This window comes from Dermacentor albipictus, chromosome 1, assembly GCF_038994185.2.
Source record: "Dermacentor albipictus isolate Rhodes 1998 colony chromosome 1, USDA_Dalb.pri_finalv2, whole genome shotgun sequence".
NCBI lineage: Eukaryota > Metazoa > Arthropoda > Arachnida > Ixodida > Ixodidae > Dermacentor > Dermacentor albipictus.
The window spans coordinates 398,950,023-398,972,274 of NC_091821.1; the positions used below are offsets into that span (position 1 = coordinate 398,950,023).

Consider the following 22,252-nt stretch of genomic DNA (forward strand, 5'->3'; position numbering starts at 1 on the left):
CAAGGTGTCGCCATCTCGCGGATTTGCGTGACGATGATTGTGTGACAGACTTTCCGGTAGAGCAAGGCATCAAACACATTCGTGCTAAAAAAAAAAAAAAGAAGAAGAATATGTGCCCCTCCTCTCCCCATTTTATGCATATTTGTTACTTCTTCACTTAGGAGCAGATACTTGTATTCCGCATTCAACTTGACATTGCAAACCGGATAACATGCACGTTAACATCAAAATGAATTTTCAGCCGGAATCTTTACAAGTGTTCCGAGAAATGAACGTTGTAGAATCTAATTGTACACGAAAAGTAAACGGTTTTAAATGTTACGTAGTCGATGGTGTTAGTCAACTGGATTTAAATTTAACAGCAAGGGCGACAATAATAGCTGATGGTGGCAGCAGGCGTCTTCACAGAGATCATGTTAAAAAAGTATGCACATGTTTACATAACGGTCATTAGAGAGTTTGAGATTAGGGAGACGCAAGCGTTGGGGCCCGCTAGCGCTTGGGGCCCCAACGCTTGCGCCCCGCTTGCCTAAAACTCTCTATTAGAGGCTTTGAGAAGGCCCATATCCGGCATCCGCGGCGCCCTCTCACGCTACCAACGTTTGTTTCGTTTGCGCTATGGCCTCACCAAACACTACCTTTGCTCGCACGAAAGCTGCACTACACTGGGCTGAAATAGTTAAGCTACACTCGAGAGGACGAAAAGTTTCCCGCGTACATCCCTGCGACACTTGGTGTTTATGCATAAACGGGACATTCTGGAAGCGCGACGGTGTAAAGTGATTTCTCCAACGCCGGCGTTGTGTCGTTACGCGCAGCTATCGATATGAGCAAGCACCACGGCGTGTGACTCAACTGTTTGCGTACTGACGTCTCGTTTGCAAAGTATGTAGCGACCATGCTCGCTCTGCGAGCTCCCACGGTCAGCACGGCTGTATGGCGTTTCATTCATTCATGACTGACTGTTGTTTGAACTCCGACACCGCGGCCGCTTCTGTGTCATCCGCTGTCCAGACGATAACGTTCTGGCGACCAAGCTTTTCCAGCGTGTCCTAGCTTCACAATTCGGGTGATTATATTATATTGTCGCGAGCACACCGTGTACATAAGCGTTTCACAACATACTCTGCCAATTAAGAGGCACTTTTAACGGAACCTGCATTGTTCCACGCTGAGCACTCGCGACGCCGGGCATTCCGGGCTCCCGAAATCACCTGCTCCGCGAGAGAGAGAGAGAGAGAGAGAGAGAGAGAGAGAGAGAGAGAGAGAGAGAAGGGGGTTGTCAAAATCGGAGATTTTGTTTTTAATGAAATATCGAGTCTCACAATAGAAAAAAAAATGAAGTACAGCCTTGACAGGATGACAAGAAGGAGTGCAATGACATATATATATACACGTCAAACGGCGAGCGACGGGTCAGGAGAAAGAATTTGGAAGGAGTATACGAGAGTGGAGAGTTGAGCTCGATCGCGGGTGTGGTACCCGCCAGCGGCGGTGGCTTATCGATACGGTCGGAACGCAGAAATGTGTTTTTTTTTCTTTTCTGAGACTTGTTAAAGAACCCTGAACGATCGAACTCAATCCACAAGAAGGTATAAGTTTGATCCTCGAAGTAAGTTATAATCCGCAGCTTTGGGACGTCAAAGGGACGCTTACGAGAAATCCTTAGCTAAGCTTCAATTGTAAATTACACTTCGAGCGACGGCTGGATGAGCCAGAAAAGGAAAAAAAAAGAAAAACAGAAACGGAAGGCGGCTGGCGACGGCACGATGTAGTTCCCGCACCAGCTCCACGGGACGCCATAAATTTTGACAGGGCCATTCTCGGAGATATAGACAATAGGTTATGCAGAAAAGGGATTTCACTGGCTTTCTATGGAGGCAAAAAAAAAAAAATGACTACACGTACACCAAACTACTTTAAAATCAGTGACGTCACACTGACGTGTCGGTTCTGCGGAATGGGCACGAAATTGAAGAATGCGAACTTCGGCCTTACAGCTCATTGTTCATTAACCAACAATTTTCGTCCAAATAAACGCAAATAGCGGACGCGTTCCAATTCTGGTGGTGTGATAGGCAGCGTATAGCGTACAGTAGATACCTTAAGTGCCGTTCCGAGTCTGACGAAGGCAGCAAAGGAAAGAGAGAGAGAGAGACTCGCGTAGCCACCATCGAAGTCAAGAACGACGCAGGCTACTTTGGGGTTGTCCGTCCACGCAAGGTGGCTGCCGAGCAGCCTGCTCGGAAACCCGATGGTAAGGTGGCCTGCGCACAAGAAAAATGTAATCACGCTTTAATATAAGTTACGTTGTGTGTCTTATAGGTTCGTAAACGCAAAGTGTTAAAATGCAGCAATAATATTCACTTTTCATAGCTTTTTTTTTCTTTTTGGTCGACTTGAGACGGCATACGCGACGTCAACTCGCAGAGATGTCTTCCGAGGGTCTACCATTAGTTGGCTTGAAGATGTTTTCTGTAAGCAGTCAAAGCAGACTGTCCCAAATGCTGGCCAGAATCGGAACACACCCAGGAGACTCGAAAGAAGACTTGAGAGTGTTGCTCTATAATGTTCCTTTGTGTATACATCAGCAGTCAATCAAGAAATACTAAGGGGGCGAACAATGGGCCAGATTTCCCTTAGCTGCTGTAAATAGTGAAATTTAATAGATTAATTGGCTGGTGGTCGGGAAACAGCTTTTGGGAAAACTTTTTTCTCATTTACGATGGAATGTCCCTCAGTGACTCAGCTCAGTTCCAGTGATGATGGAAGCGCCGTCATTTATGTTTCTGGCAGGAAGTTCGAGGGTGATACAGAGGGCCGTATACGCCGCATTCGCGGTAAAATGTCGATAAGAGGACGAAACACTCACGGCAGTAGATTCAACGGACGCCTGCAGGCGATAACGCATCCGGGTATTGTCCCGTAACGCTGTGCGAGTGACTCGTATTTGCTTGTTATCTAATCCGTGCAGCCATTGTGAAAGATCGCGCTTCAAACGCGTTACGAAAGATCATAGCACTCCGAGCGCCCTGACACCGAGCTTCACTCACGTCATCACGCGTTCCTCCAATATGTACGTCGACAGAAGCAACGGCACAAATATGGCGACTGCCGCGCGAGAACCCTCCCGCCACTCGTTTCATGCATGGTCAGCCTGCATCGCACTGCCCCAATCATGAATGAGAAAATGCCATGGTCAACGTCGGTCCAGAGCTTCGCAGACACGCCGTAAAGACACAACAGATGCCACCCTCTTTAGAAACCTTTTTCATTTGCGATCGATGCGTTAGAAAGTCTGACCCATAGCTGTACTCGACATGGGTCGAGCGTATTGTGGATAAATGCATACCGCAGGTGAATGGCTACAGGCAAACATGTGCAGAACCCATTAAGCGGTGCTTCTTTTTCGCTCTCTACAAGGGTAGATGAGAGAAAGTATAGGGGAAAAGAGAGGGAGAGTATGATGGCAACGGAGCAGAAGCTAATGATGATGCAGGCTAAATGCCCAGTGAGATCCTCCTTGGCCTCCCGTTCAGTCCAGTCACGTGCCAAGAAACGAACATTAATTTTCAAACTCCGAGGAACAAATCCTCGGCAATGGACACGTAAGGCATCAAGACAAGACTTTCCTGATAGATACCGAAGTTCGCCCAGGAGGCCACCAGGGACAGACGTTCTCCTTACGAAGATGTCGACTGAGCTGCGTATATAGGCACTTTCGCCAGTTATGCAAACGGAGGCCCTGCGATTAGCAAGTTCCCGCGGCTGTGGGCAAACACTTCGCATGCACAAAGGCAGCAGACCTGCGCACATGGCGCTTGAGTGTTGGGTCTGGGCACATCTTGGGTGAAAGAGCACCAGAGCTAGCCGAAGACAGCACGCAGCCACCATTCTGGGTCCCGTACGTGTACTGGACTTCTCCACAGTGCCGCGTTATTGCCGCGTGCAGGTCATTTCGGCGGTCTTCGCCCGCTGAAATGACCTGCAAGTTTAGCGGGCGAAGAGGACATGTATGGACAGATCTAGTCCCATGCAGCTAATAACATGTTTATATGAATCGATTTTGTCACTGAAATACGTGATGAATTATGCGCACGTGTTCTTGAATAACAATCGCTTGCTTCTTTCATTCGTAAACACAGGAGGAGTAAGTCAGCCGAACATCTAACGGAGGAGGACCCGCCGTGGTGGCGTTCTGCAGGTGAGGCACAATTAAGAGGTCACGGGTTCGTTCACCGGCAGCGGCAGCAGCATTCAGATAAGAACGCGGAATGAACAAAGAAAATTATAGTAGTGAAATAAAAATAAAATGCTCGCACCTTACCACCAGTGCAAATTAAGAGAAACCAATGTCGTCGGAACAACACTTGTATTGCTCTGAGACTTTAAACCGCGTAAGATACATCCATCGCTGAACGCACGAGAAAGCACATTCACCCGCCTTGGTGGCGCAGTGGTTTTGGCGGTGTACTGCTGAGCCCGAGGGCGCGGGGTTAAATTTTTTGGCTGCGGGGAACACATCTTGATGGAGGGGGAGAGGGGGGGGTGCGAAATACAATAACGTCCGTGTACCGCGCATTGGATGCACGTTAAAGAACCCCAGGTGATGACAACTTAACCTGGGAGTACCCCACTACGACGTGCCTCATAACCACATCGCAAATTTGACGCACCGAACTCTGCTGAATAATTTTTTAAACACATTCTTCTTTCTCGGCATGATGATGATGAATCATTTATTGGGCCCGAAATAAATCGGTGGTGCACGCAGGCACCGGACGGGGTGGTTCCCTAGTTACGGGAAACATATGTTTCCAGCAGCTCCTGGCCCCTGTCCGTCAGTGCGAGCTGAATCGGTAGGGCGGGGCTGGATAACAAGGTCTCCCATTGCTCAAGGGGTTGAGGATTGGGGGGGTTGCTGGGAAGGGGAGTAAGGGGACTCTGTTCTGTGCACTCTGCAGAGACGTGCGGCAAGGTGCCCTTTTCTCTTTTGCAAAAAAGGACAGAGCATATCGTGTTCCGCAGGGCACATGCGGTTCATCACTATACGGGATGCGCAAGCTATCCCGACTACGCTCGACGCAGGATCGTCTGTTGCTGCCTGGTGAGCTTGAGGTGCGGATCTGGCAAAATCTTTCTCGGCAAAATCGACTGGCACGATCGAGTCCGAAAGTTTCTTGGGGCGCCGGCTGCCGCCGCACGTGCGACATATCGGGAACTCGACGGCCAAAATTTAGGCGGGCGCTCTTCTCGGTGTCCTTAAGGTGGGTCCCGACGATCGCGCAGCGTCGTCGTTGTCGCCGCCGCCAGGCGAAGCAGGTCGCCGCGGCTGAACGAGGAAGGGCGATCCAAGGCCGTCGCCGCTTGGCCGCCGGCGAACAATGCGCGCACAACCGCCGCCGCCTCCGTCATTTGCATGCGGCACCACGCGGCTACGATGCGGCGCTCTCGCTGCAGTACACAGCGTGTACACTCTCGCCCCATCGCCTCGGCACATGCGCACTACGCGAGGCGACATCCACTGCACCTCTGCCGTTGCTCGCGAACTAGAGTTACTGTATATGCTACCGTAGGTAGCACATACTGCGGTAGCAGTACCTGGCTACTGCGGTAGCACATACAGTAACTCTAGATAAAACAGACGCGCAACTCTGCTACCTGCGGTAGCACATACAGTAACTCTATCGCGAACGAGTTTTGGGCGCCGCCCGCTGCACACGGCCGTGACGGAGTTTTTTTTCGTTGGCCAGATTGTGGAACCCGCGGCATATATGTGATTCGAGACCATATATGGCTTGCCCGGTTAGTTCTCGGTAAGAGAGCGAAGCACTACGACGATTCGATTTATGGGGAGGAGTTGAGGGGGCTAACTGTATAACTTCGCGCAGCAGCGCGGAGGCTATTAATAGACGCCCTGGCGGAGGGCCACTGTTTAATTTCGACCGCGCACCTGGAGAAGGTGCGCCCAAGGATAGGCATGCACGAGCGCTTTTGCATCCCAATCGAAACGCCTGGAGTTGGACCCGCGACCTTGCGCTGTGCTGCAGAGCGCCGCATTGATTGGAGCCATCGCGACGCGTAACGATACGTCAAAGTAGTGCGCAGTAAATTGAATGGGATATACATGTACGCCCTCGCAATTTGTTAACAATATCGCGTGAGGGTCGTCGACCGCACGACGTGTCAGTGGCCTTGTAGCGGGGAGGGGCACCCCTAGAGGGCGAACAGCGCCGCAGAATACATTCGAACTGGAATTCGCCTTGCACGACCGCACGTAATGTTGCCAATCCCGCCGTCCCTCGGGCAGATGCTGCTGTCTGGCGGCAACTGCAGACCAATTCCTTTCCTTGTCTCCACATGCTACATATCTTTCATCCCGCCCTATACCCTTCCTATTGTCCCCACTGTGGGGCCAAAACCACGGTGTACCACTCCACATGGGAATTCCCTAACCCTTCGGGTGTTCCTTTCCTCTTGGGAGTCTGCGCTGCTCACCGCAAGCCGGCAGGAACAGAAATGGTTGATCCAGCGGGCTCGCGAATTCGCGCATGGCAATGGGACCCTAGCTGGACTGAGGGCCCCACTCATCGAGGAAAATTTCCTGCTTATTTTGCAAGATAGATGTTTACTCTCTCTCTCCTCCCCTTACGTCAGTGCAGAGCAATAAACCTGATGGAGATTGAAATGGTAGAAGTTGACGTCTGCCTGCCTTTTTTCGTCATTTAATCTATCTCTCATTTAAAGTCATCGGCGAAATTGAACTGCGCAAGAAGAGAAGGAAGAAAAAGAGGGACATCTGGGATGGGGCAACCGTTTTTGTGAAGCACTCCGATATCGCCACCTCGAAGAGGAACTCCGAAAAAATACCGGCGAAGGAAGCGAATGACCAGGAGCACGTGATGCTGGGCGTATACGTGTTCAGAGCGCGGCCGCTTATCAAGAATGCGAGCAGGCTTTGCCATCTCGTGCTCGCTGTTTCATCTGAACAAGGGAATCCTCGTACAAAGTACGAGAGCTGCGTTATCGCGGACGCACTGGATAGATATACGCGTCGTCGATATGCTTTGCTCCACATCTCTCGTCTGAGCTTTTGCGAAACAGTTTTATCTAATGCCACTTCACTATCAGCACAGCTGATTTCCTTGTAAAGGATCTAAGGCGGTAGTTTTCAACTATACGTCCAGGGCTGTAGGCATATACTGAACCTAAAATTGTGGCCATTAAGTGAGAATATATTCGAGAATGAGGCGAAAGAATGTTTCGAATTAGGACGTTCGCGTTTGATTATCAGTCGAGCCTATGTGCTCGCGCTCACTGTGTTTGTGTAACGCAGTTTTTTTTTTTCTGCACCTCACCATGATTAGTAACCAGACGGCCAATGCTTGCCACCTAGAAGCTTGAGCCAACACACCGGCCATCTGCCTGCCCTTCACCAATGGACAAATTGTCCTTTGTACCGGCCACTCCTGGATTTTATCTGAGAAACAGGCCTCCATCTTTTCATTTGAAGTACGCCGCAGGGCGTACTTGGGAGGAGGGCGGTGCACAATAAAACAAAAACAAAAAGGAAACAGTGCAATAGATTAGCTTGACTTCATCGACCCCATTGAGGGTACGCGGCAACCGCGTCTTTGTATAACTTTTGCGTATTGTGTTGCCGAGTGACGTAGAATTTTAGTGTTCGGAATGAAAACTCAGGTACTCTCTGCTTTGTGAGCTACCAGTTTCTTATGCCTAGTTTGTGCACGTTTAATGAGATAGCTCGCTGGAGAATAAAAAAATATATTTCAATTCTCGTGAAAGTGCAGAAAGGAAGCCGTCATATATGCTGTGCCATCGTAACTGCCGCAAGAGAGACCTTTACTGCCTTATTGCCCTCCCTCTATATGACATAATTCTCGCAAACGAGAAAACGGAGGTCTGAAGCCTAACATTTGCTTGTTGCTGTTTATTCGATCCAAATTAAACGACACGTACCAGCTGTCAGGCATTGGTCAAGGGGCCCTATAACGGGAAACAATTTCAATGTGTTTTATTCCAATCTTCTGACGTCAAATTTGTGTAACCACTGACACAAGCATTTGGCATTAAGAACGCAGCGTTGTCTGAAGAGCCGAATCAAACGCTCTCCTTGCGTATAGGAGGTCACGTTTGTTGGCTTTCGAAGCGAATAGCATTGCATACATAGAGCGGTTTTTCTTATTTCAATGGCTGAAAGAGGCGAGGGGCACATTTAAGCGGAGATGGCTTCGGTGGGGCCGAACCAGCGCAGTTAAAGTAGGCAACCGGATGAGGAGGGTAGCGCCACAGCCTGCGATTGGTCCGCTTCCCCTTAGCTTGCTGTGACTGCTCAAAAATCCAGGCGGCATGCAACAGAATCTGAAAAATGCCCCCTAGAACGAGTTATCAGGGAAGAAGAGTTGGCGATAGTGATTTCGTATAAATTTTTTTTATTATAGGCAAATAAATCCTTGCTTCCCGGCAACTCTGAGTAGCCAGTGCCAGAGCGGTCGGCAGGCAGCCATCTTTTATTCCTGTCGGAAGAAGACAGTCAGTCTGCGGCTATTCAGAAAAAATTCTGTTTTGTTCGGCATACCGATGCATCTCTACGCGTATCCGTCACTTTGACGTAACGCGTTTTCGCAGTTTTCGTGACGTCGCGCGACAGAAAGGCGTAGTGGGCAGAGCCCGAATTCTTTTGACCAATAGCAGAGAACTCATGGCGAAAAAAAAAGCGTCGAATCAGTAATAACTGCTCTTTTTTTCTTAGGTCTAATCATGCATAATCAATGTGTACACGTCATACCAGATGGGAAGTTTTCGCGGTTTCCGTGACGTTCCGTGACAGACAGGAGAAGTGGAGGTTACCCAAAAAGTTTTTGACCAGTCGCGCAAGGTTGATTGCAGAATTGGAATATAAACAGTTTAGAATGGCTTTAAGTTATAGCGTCCACGGACTGAACTCCTAGAAGTGATAGAGATATTATTTGGAATGAAAAATAAATCGAGAAATAGAATCAGTGTTGCTAAAAGCCTTGCATCGCCCTCTGCAAGAAGCGCTCAAGAAAGAACGCGCCTCAAGATTGATATTGAATGACCGAAATGCTTGCCATGAAAGTCCGGAAGACTACACAAAAGAGTACTAAAGGATAAAGGATGCGTGCTGCGAACATTACAAGCTCCCGGCAAACGGCAATACAGCATGTGCGCTTTAACGTACGAGATTGGGTCCGTAAACGTTGTAAAATAAAAACTTAAGGATCATGCTAAGCGCAAAGGAAATCTCTCTTGATAAGCAGCATGGTAATAATTGAAGAATACCAACTGTAGCATTAATTAATAAACGCTGGCATCGGATTAGTGTCAAAGTTCACTCTCAAGTCTCTTGAAAACTTCCAAGACCTCCATGTGCATGCCTAGCTTCGGTGGCAAGCAAATACGAAGAAGACAGTGCTCGCTAAAAACAACCGAGCTAGTCCCTGCCCATTTGCAATGTGTTCATTTGATTATGGTACCCGGTCATAAAGGCTTGTTCTTTAATGAAACTGCCGGTTCACTGGCAAAGACATCACTTTTTGGCCCAGTCCTTCCTCTTCTACGCGTGACCGTACACATCACTGTGGCTAGATTTTAGACGCGATCAATTATGAAAGCCTTGTCAAACCTAGTTCTGGCTGCTTCTCCAGATTATAAGCACCTAGCATTTTCCTAGCAATGTGAATACTGTAACACAAAGATGCTTGAGGTCTCTCACAAAATTACGTTGCCGCATTCCTTCCCTGAATTTCTATTTACACAGGTCAGGTTTGGTCCCCTGCCCTCTATGCTCGTTTTGTAATGAGGAAGAGACAATTCATCACTTACATCTATCGTGTCGCCGCTTTACTGCGGCAAGAAATAGAAATACTGGAAATACCTTTTTGAAGACTTGACCTGTGCTTAACAGAACCTCTCATTCTTTCGTTTGAGGCCTCCACTTTGGGATCCAGCCACAGGGACACTTGCTCCGTCGCAAAAGAGAGTTCTTATATAGAATCCAACCGATTGCCCCTCTAAATTCTATCTAGTACTTTTTTTACATTTAAATTAACTATTATTCATTCGATTTCACTTTACTGATATTATTTTAACAGATAATTCTACATTATACAGTGATAAGTCTATAAATATTTGGCAGCCTCAGTCATTATATATTGGAATAATCCATCCATTTCTTGGCCAATCCCCCATAGTGGGTAGGAGCCACATACGTGATGGGAAACAACAACAACAACAACAACCATAAGAACACGTACGATCAGGTTTGGACGAGTGGTTCACGCAGCATGCTGCGGAAAGAGAAAATCGGCAGCTACTACAAATAGCAAGAACTTAAAAAAAATGGCTGTGGCTTAGCTATGGTTAAGCCCAGGATGCGAAGCATACTAGCCTTCATTTTAGTTGTTGAACCACTGTTTAGCCTGGTGAACTGCTGTTGCTTGGCTATATTTGGTTCGGCTAGACGAAGAAACAACTCATGCAGGCGAGCGCACGAGCTGAGACCCGGCTATGTAGCTACGCGGCCGCAAGCGAGCGCACGAGTTGAGCCTCCGCTTTTGCAGCTGTTATGACGTCATATGGTAGCTAGGCGGCCGCGCGCGGCGCAGCAAGGAAGAGCGTGGTTGTGCGGCTATAGTATGCTTCGCATAAAACAGCCAACCTCTGGTGTTGGTTTGCTCGGTTATACCATGTTAATTTTCGGTTACATGAATCTCCATTCATCTTACGCTTTCCGCGCAACTATTTTTTCATGCACGTTGTGGAGCAAGCCAAGGAGCGTGCCAACTAATTGATCATCGGCCATGTCATGCTGAATACATCAGTTCTAACCATATCCCGGAAGCTAGAAGCATCTCAGTATTTCAGTCGGTACTTATTATTAATCAAGGAACCATACAAACACCACACAGAGAGAAAGAGAAACAGGCTCGCGACCGTCTCGTGAAAGGGAAGCCACAGCTGCCCGCACGAATAAAAGGGCAAAATAAGGAAAAACGAAGAGTATTTGGAGGCAGACCGTTCGGAAACCCATACTGCAGCCACTTCTACCACTTCTGCCGTCTCTGCAAATTCAAGTTGCGGACTGCTCTCGACGCTGCATACACAAACTATCGTTGACTTCCTGAAAGCAAGCACATCGAAGGGACCAACAGCGCAATTTTTTTTTTTTTGCTTGCAACACAAATAGGACGTAAGCGAACGAGATGGAAGCACATAGAATAGGCGCCGAAACACACAGGACAGACGTACATGTCCTGAGTGCATTCTACTCCCGTGTGGTTAAGTTTCTTTTGCGCAGCAAGCAAATCGAGTGGGGACACACTCGCCAACCTGTTCAACTTTGATATAGTTCAGGTGTCCGTCGTAATTGAGCGAGGCATTTGAACACAATTGAGCGAAGTCAAGTTCTTTTCACGGTTCATAAATAAACGGTTGGAAGTGTGTACACGTCGCTCGTGTGCCCTTACTATAGAACAAAATGCCAGAAACTTACTGCCACATTGTCTCGGACGACAGTTGTTATTCGAAGAGGAAAATCTTGGTGACATATAGGAACAAAACTCAAAGGTGCACCGCGGACAGTATAGCTCTTGACATTTTTGAGAGATAGTGGCTTCATATCCAGTCCATGGAATCACTTGACAGGCGCCACTGCATTGTGACATGTTGTGCACTGTACACTATAGTCGTCTTCCGTATACCCTACAAAAATCATCATATATGTAGTGTTGTGTTTTATTGATCTCCATCGCCTTTAGTGAAACTCTGTTGAGATATTATTGAATACCATGCATTACTTCCTAAAGTGCTCTCTCTCCACTCTCTATTTTCTTTTCTTTCCCAGTCTTCCCTCCTGTGCGTGCACAGCAGCAGACCAGAGACAAAGTTTTTTGGCCGACCTATCTCCTTATCTCAGACTAAAAAAATATATATATAAATAAAGACGAGAAAAAAAAAGAAAAGAAAATCTGATCCAGTTTTCAAGAAAGCAGAGCTATACTTTGGGAAGCCACCGTCGTGGATCAATATGATGAGCGAGTGGTGTATAACCGCGCCTGTCTTATTCTCGAGGGTAGAAGAAGAAGTTTGAGGCCTCGTGAAGCGCGAGCCACCGCTTCCAGCGATCTTGTTCGGACCGTTGAGCGCAGCTGAGGAAAACCACGATGGGTTGCTTGCCGATGGTGAGTCAGTTGACTGATTCAATTTGCATCCAATCCCTTGAGTTATTTCGCGAGGGTGCGGGCCATGTAATGGTTACTCGGACGCGGATTTCTTCTTACGTGCACAGACGGTGACACTGACGTTACGGGTGACTCCCGGCATAGCAGTTTCGGTCATTGATAATGTTGCACGCGTTCGCTGCTCTTTATAATTACGAGCCAGGGTAGCCAGAAGAGAAAGCAAATAATTAGGCAAAACGTATCGCATGGATCCAACACACGCGTTTCCTGGGTATTTATAATCGCTCCCTTTTTTTTTTTGTGCGCGTGTGTGTGAGTGGTGTCAGGCGTTTACGTGGGTGTAAGCAACTTGTAAGAGTCGTTGAAGAAAATTTTGGCTGACAGCGAAACGCAGATAACAGACAACAAATCTAAACTTGCTTTTGGACTGTTCGTGGGCGCACCGGCCGTGCTTTAGTTCGATTGTTGGCATATAAAACACAACAGAGCACGTTCCTGTTTTCGCAAAACTCCCACCCAGTAGTAAGTCAAGTCCTTCGCAGACTCGTATTGTATAGAAATATATTATTCTTGATGTCCTAATAAAAGAAAATTGGCACCCTGTGTACTTAGCTGTGACAACCGATACTAAATATGAGCAGTTCTTCGAAATATTTGGTGGACGCAGGAAATTATGTGAAAGTGTTTCAAAAGTTACTAACAGAAACGTGAGGCGCGGACCTTGGCGAACAACCGGCATTCTGAGGCCAATAGATCGCAAAGACAACATGTTTAAGAAACTAGAGCGAAAGCCACACAACGTTAGTTTAGAGAACAAGTATAGGACATATAAGAAAAAGCTCGAAAACCTCGTTAAAATTTTGAAGCGAAATTATTTTGGCACAAGAATTAAGCTGGCGCATGGTGACTGCAAAACAACATGGGAAGTTATAAATGCTCCCCTAAACACGCGCAATAGAAACAGCATAGGCGGTATCTCTGTAAATGGCACGTTTGCACACATTTAGGACTTTTCTTGTCGCACTGGTAGCACGCTTACCGTTAGGGCCTTACAAAAGCTTGTAGAAGCCGACAATGGAGCTCTAACTAGACGTGCGATGACAAAAGACGTAGATCATTATGATTGCCTTGGGTTCGGAGAAATATCCGACAAGAGAATTCCACAGGAAGAGATATGGCTGTCGTGACGGATATTTTTGTGCGCCCAAGACTGTTAGAATGATTACATAGTTTTCAACTACGTCTTTTGTAATCGCACGTCTAGTTAGAGCTCCATTGTGAGCCTCTATAAATTTTCGTAAGGCCCTAACCGTAAGGGTGTTAGGCAGCTAGTGCGACAAGAAAACACCCTTAAGCGTGTAAACATTTTTACAGTTTAATTGTTCAAAAATTCAACAGTTTGCAGGCACGTACCCAGGGGGGGGCCCGGGGGGGCCCGGGCCCCCCCCGAAATAAAATGGCATACCCCCCCCCCCCCCCTCCCCACCCACGCCACCACTCCTCACACATTCCTAAAGCGCCGCCAGGTCAATGTTGAGACTTCGCAGCTGATCATCGGTCAGCATTATGCTGCCTTTTTCACTCCTTTTAGATGGCGGTAGTTATCGCCATCTCTTGTAATGTGAAGGACAGTTTTCTCGTAGATTCCGCACCCGCGTGATTAACGCGAGATGCGTTCAGTTGTCACCATCTATTCAACCGCCACGCACATAGCTGTTGCTTTTGTTAGTTCAGCCTTCTTTGTTTAGGCTGATCCTGGGACCAGGAGAGGGATGCGGCTGTTACTCAGCTGGCCTGCACTCTCATGGAACGAGTTGCGGCTGGAGAAAACGCCAATTTCGTTTAACGTATCCGTTTGCTTCATTATTTCCTTGAGTTACGGCTCGCCGCGACGCTGGCAGATGTCCGGAACCATACAGACGTGATATGGGTTAGATAAGCTGGGAAATAAAATAATGTGAAAGAGCGTCCATCATGGAACCCTGCAATAACCCTTAAACCCATAAGCAAGATGACTGTCGCCCGTTACCTCGTCTGTTTTTCCCTAACTGTATAGCACTTTTCCTGCAAAATTGGCAACTGGAAACAAAAATCGCAAGGAGTTGAGAAATTAAGCGATCTACTAAGGGAGAGAGCCAAGGCAACAACCAAACTGCAAGCAAAAGCGAATAATAAAAAAGTTAACCGATGTTTATGAGAATGTTTATGGATCAACATCTTTTTATTTAAAAAGGAAGTAGAGAAAAAACGCCGCCGGTAGTGGAGAGCAATTGTTTTGAATGACGCTTCTATACAGTTATCGGTCGAACCGCCTCACGTAGCCACTTCTCTGCTGTGCTTATGTGGGTGTTTTTCTAACCTTTCGCGGTGAGCGCAGTACGTCTAGAATCGCAGAGTCCTGAGCTCTACGCGGTTGTATGGGACTGGCGGCCACACAGCGTTACGCAATTCGCGGAACTGTCAAAACTGATCAACAAGGCGAAAATAACTGATATTCGAAACTATAACATGACAAAGACTGAAGAAGCCGTAAAAAATGAATGCAGCCTGAAATCAGTAAAAAAGAAACTTGGCATAGGACAAACCATGATGTATGCACTAAAAAATAAGAAGGATAATATCATCAGCAATCTCGAAGATACAGCAAAAGCAGCGGAAAAATTCTAAGCTGACCCGTATACAGTCCCCAGAGGAGTCACGATAGTTCACATAGAAACAGTAATGAACAGGATACAGAAACTCTCCTGTAACTAGCGATGAGGTCAGAAGGGCCCTGCAAGACATGAAACGATGAAGAGCGGGAGGATAAGGTGGGATAACAGTCGATTTAATCAAAGATGGAGGAGACATAATGCTTGGAAAACTGGCGGCTCTTTATACGAAGTGTCTATCGACTGCAAGGGTCCCAGAAAACTGGAAGAATGCAGACATTATACTAGTTCACAAAAAAAGGAGACGTTATAGAATTGAACAATTATGAGACCAATAACTTGCTCCCAGTATAATGTAAAATATTTATAATCTCCAATAGAATAAAATTGACACTGGATTTTGTCAACCAAGGGAACAGACTGGCTTCAGGAAGAGATACTTTACAATGGATCACATCCATGTCATCAATCAGGTTATCGCGAAATCTGCAGAGTACAATAAGCCTCTCTATGTGGCTTATATAGATTACGAAAATGCATTTGATTCAGCAGAGATACCAGCAATCGTAGAGGCACTACGTAATCAAGGAGTACAGAACGCTTACGTGAAAAGCTTGGAAAATATTGCTACATGCGTGAGGTATTTGTTTGTTTGAACGAGGCACGTGGGCGCCATCATTCCAGATAAGAGGAGGAAGAACGAACTGGGCTCGCGCTGTGAATCTAACCGGTCAGCGCATCAACCGTTGTAAATATAATCTGTAAATAGTTTCTCGTCTTACTGACTCGTCTTTCGCGTTAGAATATCGATCTACAGCTACCTTAATTCTACACAAGAAAAGCAGGGAGATACCTATAGAGAAAGGGGTCAGACAGGGAGACACAATTTCTCCAAAGCTATTTTCTACGTGCTTAGAAGAATTCAAGCTATTAAACTGGGAAGGCTTAGGAGTAAAGATCGACGGCAAATATCTCAGCAACCTTTGGTTTGCCGATGACATTGTTCTATTCAACAACAATGCAGACGAGTTACAAAAAATGATTGGAGACCTTAACAGAGAGAGTGTAAGAGTGGGGTTGAATATTATTATGCAGAAGATGAAGATAATGATAATTAGCCGGGCAAAGGAACAAGAGATCAGGATGGCCAGTCGGCCACTAGAGACTTTTAAGGAGTACGTTTACCTAGGTCAGTTATCAGAGGGAACCCTGATCACGAGAAGGAAATTCACAGAAGAATAAAAATAGGTTGGATCGCATACGGCAGACATTGCCAGCTCCTGACCTGAAGCTTACCATTATTATTGAAAAGTAAGGTGTGCAATCAGTGCATTTTGCCAGTGCAATATGTCCAGTGCCAATGCATTTGCCAGTGCATTTCCCAGTGCATTTTGCCAGTGCATATGGGGCAGAGACTTGAGAACAAGTTAAGGACCAAGCAAAGAGCGATAGAACGAAGATTGCTAGGCATAACGTTAAGAGAGAAAGAGAGTGGTTTGGATCAGAGAGCGAACGGGTATAGACGATATTCTAATTGACATCAAGAGGAAAAAATGTAGCTGGGCAGGTCATGTATAGCGCCGGTTAGATAACCGTTGGACCATAAGGGTTACAAAATGGGTACCAAGAGAAGGGAAACGCAATCGAGGACGACAAAACACTAGGTGGAGCGATGAAATTAGGAAATTCGCGGGCGCTAGATGGAATCGGTTGGCGCAGGACAGGGGTAATTGGAGATCGCAGGGAGAGGCCTTCGTCCTGGAGTGGGCATATAAAAGGGTGGTGGTGGTGATGATGATGATGATGATGATGATGATGATGATGATGATGATGATGGAGGTGGTGGGCCCCCCCCGAAAAAAAATCCTGGGTACGTGCCTGAGTTACTTTGCAACAATGACATCTACTCTGACTACAAGCAATGCTTATTCGCATTCAGACACCGCATTATTAACGAACAGTCCTAGTTCTTTCTTCCTTCAACTTACTGCTCCACAGGAAGTCAATAACGTAATCTCTCCTTAAAATACTTCATCAACTAGTTTAGACTCCGTTTCTGTGTCCTTGCTAAAACATTGCTCGATTTGCATATGTAGCCCCTTGTCGAATATCATTGACGAGATGTTCCTTACAGGCACGTTTCCGCCGCAACCTAATATTTCCAAGGATGTACCAGTGTTTAAAAAAGGAGATAAGATGGATATGTCGAATTACCGTCCAACATCCATATTGTCTGCGTTCTCCAAATTTTTTGAGGAAGTACTGCTAGCTGGTTTAGAAGTTCTTCGTAATACAGAAAACTTACGCAAAAGAGGAGTACGGATATACAAGAGGAAAGTCGACAGAGATTCTGCTATATAATTACCATCGTGGAAAAAACAAAAGCAACCATTGAAATAATGTTATTAACTATAAGTAATTTCATGGACCTAACTAAGGCTTTTGACCTTGCTAATCACAATATATTGTTGAAAATGTTTGAGAAGCATGGTATTTGGAGCGCACCCTTAAGCCTCATTTGCAAATGCTTGAGAAAACGTAAGCAGTATGTGGCGGATAATAACATGGGGCGTCTTCACGAGTAAATACTAACAGTGGAATACTCCAGGTATCCATATCAGGCCCTTTCCTTTTTTCTGGCATATATCAACGATTTACCCGACTATATCTCTCAGAGGACTGCATCTTATATGCAGCCGATACTAATACTTTCTTAAACTGCCGAAACGGAAACAGAACTTTACAGAAGCGGGAATGATGTTCTGCAAAAACTGTCGAGCTGGCTTGACTCTAATTGTCTTAAGCAAACATAGCTAAAAGTAACCTATAGTCTTCGCTGCGAGAAACACCAGATTAACGAACACCGAATCTTTAAATTGTAACAGCTCTCCATTGCGAAAGTTTAACGAGACGAAATTTTTAGTAGTTTACCTTGACAGCCAAGTACAAAGGCATCTACAACTACAACTACAAGAAAATCCCAATAATTCATAAATTGCGCTATGTTTTTTCGTTGCACACACGTCGTATTTTCTATGTCAGCTTCGTAGCTTGCGTATTACGGGCGCAATTACCATTTCCGGACTCACGTACTCCACCACCTTATTGCCCGCAATTGTCGCAAAAAATAATGCACTTCGATACATGCTCTGTCTAAAAAGAATAAGCTCGGTTAGAGTCGCATACCCCACGCTTAACCTGTACTACCCGTAAAATATTGCATTCATTAATCACCATGTTCTTGCTTTGCTCTACAAAATTTTACAAAGGTGCTGTGAATTATTCCTGCTAGCGTTGTGGTCATTTGTGGAACGCCAGAGATTACGCATTCTGCTGCTAATAATGATAGACTATAGACTAACAAAAATAATGATATATCGACGCTTCCTTATTTCCACTGAAAGAGTTAAGCGAAATCGAAAAAAAAAAGAAAACACACTTCGATACTCTGTCTGCGGACAAAGCATGAATGTGGAAACGAAGATCGCAACTTTATGGCGTGAATCTTGGTTGTGCGAGTCACGTTCAGACGAAAGTCGAACTACTGTACCATGTTATGGCGTTGTTATCGGCACAATCGCAGACTATCCCCTGAAAATTCATCGCCGAAAGTCGGCAATGTTTCTGTGTACGTGTTTTCAATTGCTCCGTTTCGTGTCGCAGTCCGGCAACCGACTGGGCTTCTCGCAAGTGACCAAGAAGCCCAAGTTCGTGTACGTGGAGGGCATCCGGCTGTCGCCCGCGCTGACGCAGGACAGCATCGTCTTCTCGCTCAACTTCGACCCGCTGGCCACGGACATCGTGATCGACTCGTATCCCGGCTGCGGCAGCTCCTGGGTCGTGCAGATCGTCCACCTGCTGCTCAACAACGGCCACCTCGGGAAGATCGCCGAGTCGCTCACCAGGGAGGTCTGCTACCTCGAGGCGGAAGGGAACCAGGTGTGTGTGCGTGGACGCCGCATATCGTATGTATGCTCAGTTCCGACGACCGGTCAGTGCCGGAGTTTATCTCGAACGCGCTACGCACAGAGGACAGCTCAGTGAAAGTAAGACATGAGCGGTCAAGCATGATGAGGGAATCATCTGAGACAATAGGCGTCAACGTAGCGCTTCAAAGTAAAAAAGGATGTTTAAAGCACGATGCTACGACGGCGCACTTGTCTCGAGAAAGCACAAAGCAGCACTCTGCTGGAATCTTTTATTGATAGCGCTTACAATAACGTTACTTACATATCAAAAGGATAGGAAATGACATTCTTATTTTTAAGTATATGATGGAAATCGTCATTTTAAAATCATTGCCAGTGACATTAATACGCTGACCGACGAGTTGGAAAGGTCCGATAAGGCAATACTTTTAAGCAAATGACACAATTACGATAGCTGATAGCAATTATGTAAATGTCGTTTCACACTGCCCGTCATGTGTTTAATCCCAGAGAACAGGATTAGCGCATTCACGAAGCCAACAAATACCTGCAAAGCGTATACGTGTGACGCCATAGTCGTATACCACGCGAAGAGATGCAGGAGAATAAGGAACGAGGAGTAGCTGGTCAGTATTGCCCCAGCTGTTTCGCTGTTTCTTTTCAGTCTGTTCGGATTGACCAGTGGAAGTACACTGCAGTATGGAAAACACATTGATTGAATAAGGTGTACCGCACAGTCTGTCATTAGGTCCTACTTTATCCTGTAGGTCGACTCATACCGGGCTCCACGGATCATCAAGACTCACCTACCGTTCAATGGCATCGCCTACAACCCTTCAGCCAAGTACATCTACATCGCCCGCAACGTCAAAGACTGTTGCGTGTCCATCTACCACATCATGAAGGCGTACCCAGAGGACTATCAGTTCCAGAACGGGACGTTCGAGGACGTCTTCGAGTGCTTCATCCGCGGCGAGATGGAGTACAACGACTACTTCGATCACCTGCTGCCCTGGTGGAGCTACAAGAACGAGCCCAACATACTGTTCCTCGTCTTCGAGACCATGAAGAAGGAGCCCAAGGAGCACGTGCAGATCATCGCCAAGTTCCTGGGCGGCGTCGCCAACGACTTCATCCAGGACCAGAACAAGCTGCAGTCCCTGCTGCGCCTGACCAACATCCTCTTCATGAAGCTCAAGGCGCGCGAATACGCCTCCGTCTTGCCCAAGAGGAAGTTCTTCGTTCGGGAGGGCGTCATTGGCCAGTGGAAGAACTTCTTCACGGGCGAGCAGTCGCGCCGCATGAACAACAGGTTCTTCCAGAGGACTGTCGACACGCCCATGAACTTGCTCTGGAAAGGGATGGGCGTCTTCGACTGACTGCTGTCGTGTGGGCTTTTGCGACAGCTGTGCATGCGTAGGTTATATATTTTTTTTTTAAGTAGAGGTGGGCGGATGCTAAAATTGCCTTGACAGGCAATCGGTAGTTTAGATAGATTTTTCACAGGTTAGTGTTTCAATAAATTGTTAACCATTATTTTGTAGTGAGCGATGCGAAGCTTGTGGAGAGCGTATAACGTTTGCAGCATATCCAAGCAACGTGGAGTCTGTTCCAGCTTTGTCCCCATGGTTTACAAAGTAGAGGAGCAAGTAATATTACTGGAAATATATTGTTCTATAGCCTACTTTAACGGCATACGCTGGAGGAGGTTGTTCAGGAAAGCCGCTCTGTAAACATCAGCGCTCCATACGATACCAACGCATGACACCTTAGTCATTATTAGTATGATTATTCTAACTGGTCGCATTACTATAGGACGAGCTTCATAGAACGCATTAGTACTCGAATTACCCCTTCCATGCGTAAAAAGGCGTCTGCTCTACCTTGAAATTTCGGCACCCGTAATTTGAGAGGTCTCTCAAATGGTAGAATGCTTCGGATAGTTTTTCTCGGGCCACCGCCTTTCCGCTGTTTTTACAAGGCTCTCTGAAGAGATGGAAATCCGTTTTCCCTACTGCGCGACGGAATTCACTTCCAATACAAAGTTAGTGTAAATTTTGAACACTGCATGCATTGAATATGTTTCGTAAACAGATCGCATTTATGATGCGGGGCATCGCTGTGCTACAACGCTTCGATTTTTCAAGCTTACGTGGTTTGCACAACTAAGCCTCACCCACCGTTTTCATTTTCACACGACCAACTGTTGTTCCTGGTACTATGGCCACAGCTGGCGACGCACATCGAAACGTAACCGGTCGAGACAAGTGGACTCAACACCAGGACTGGGGACCGACCACGACGACTCTCTCTTGTCTCTGATGTCATTGCCACGTCTTTGTCATGTTTTTGAGAACCCGATTTGTTATGATCAATTCACCGATAACAATTAAATCTAGCAGGTACGCTGGACGCACATCAAGGTCATCAATAATATGTTCGCGACGGCACAATGCGGCGAATAGAAGGCACTCATTTGCACACTCCTGACTGATAATTTCAATAAGAAAACTTAGCACAATAACTTTTGGCAAGGCTTAAATGTTGTATTCGCTCTACTGACGGGCAATGTCGGTGCCCATGGTTCGCTTCTGGAAGACAAGCTATAGATCCACGGGGTTGGACCGGCAGCACGGGAAGTATAGTTCTAGTAACCAGCTGTCCTCACGCGTGCCAACGTCCTGTCGGGTGCAGTGGAGAACGACCCGGGAGCTGGTGCCAGTCGGACCTATAGGCGAATTCGCTCGTGTTCTTTTCTGCACGTCGCGTTGTTCGTTCAACGAAACTTGTGGTGGCCTATACCCTGCAGCAAACTGATAATGCACTGGCATGTGGAGCTACGCGGCGTGCCATGGCGGTGGACACACAATACTGGCGACTGCATGCTCGAGAGTGAGCACACAGAACTTTTATGCAAATCAACATGTCGCGCCGGAGATATACGTGCGGTCGGAGGATTGCGCTCTTGAACAGCACTCTTGAACAGGGAAATGCTATCACGCGGTGCTTCACTGGGAGCAACCTAGACCACCGCTCGGGGCCGAGGATCCGTGCCGTCAGGGGAATGGTCAGTTCAGCCGCGTGCGTTTGCTCAGGGCGGACGTTCGTTCGGTCTCCACTGGGAGCGACACAGAGCGCCGCAGGGGAGAATGACGAGAGTACAAGGAAGGCGTTTATTGGATGACCATACCTTGGCACTGTGTAGGTGCTGCACCCTATCCCCGCGGTGCGCATGAGCCTCATCAGTTCCTGCAATTCAAGGGTGACACACTAGTATTATAATTTAGGGAACGCTGGCGCTCCGCTAATAAGGGAGGATGGCTCCCAACAACCGTGCTACCAGGGCAATGTTCCTTTTGCTCGAGTGCTACCCAGCTCAGTACGACCGCGCACGTGAAAGTGAGCAGCGAATAGGTGCGCACCCACGTCGGCTAGAGGACTTTCGGCC

General features: G+C 47.0%; 1 protein-coding gene and 1 long non-coding RNA gene across 3 annotated transcripts; one reads left to right on the top strand and one right to left on the bottom strand.

Moving 5' to 3' along the window:
• Positions 1-1,091: 1,091 nt before the first annotated feature.
• LOC135921315 (uncharacterized) lies at positions 1,092-10,044 on the bottom strand. Its single transcript, XR_010570517.1, has 3 exons — positions 9,920-10,044; positions 2,104-2,267; positions 1,092-1,214 (listed from the first exon to the last, which is right to left on the bottom strand). It is a non-coding gene; the product is annotated as an uncharacterized lncRNA (long non-coding RNA).
• Positions 10,045-12,113: 2,069 nt separating this feature from the next.
• LOC135921301 (sulfotransferase 1C4-like) lies at positions 12,114-21,220 on the top strand. Of its 2 annotated transcripts, XM_065455623.1 has the most exons (4): positions 12,114-12,224; positions 18,539-18,814; positions 19,572-20,220; positions 21,035-21,220. In XM_065455623.1, the coding sequence occupies exons 1-3, from the start codon at positions 12,207-12,209 to the stop codon at positions 20,181-20,183; spliced, it is 906 nt and encodes a 301-aa protein (XP_065311695.1). In that variant the 5' UTR covers positions 12,114-12,206; the 3' UTR covers positions 20,184-20,220; positions 21,035-21,220. The 2 variants fall into 2 exon arrangements, with proteins under 2 accessions (XP_065311695.1, XP_065311694.1); XM_065455622.1 differs by lacking the exon at positions 21,035-21,220 and having other exon boundaries at positions 19,572-20,340.
• Positions 21,221-22,252: the final 1,032 nt, after the last annotated feature.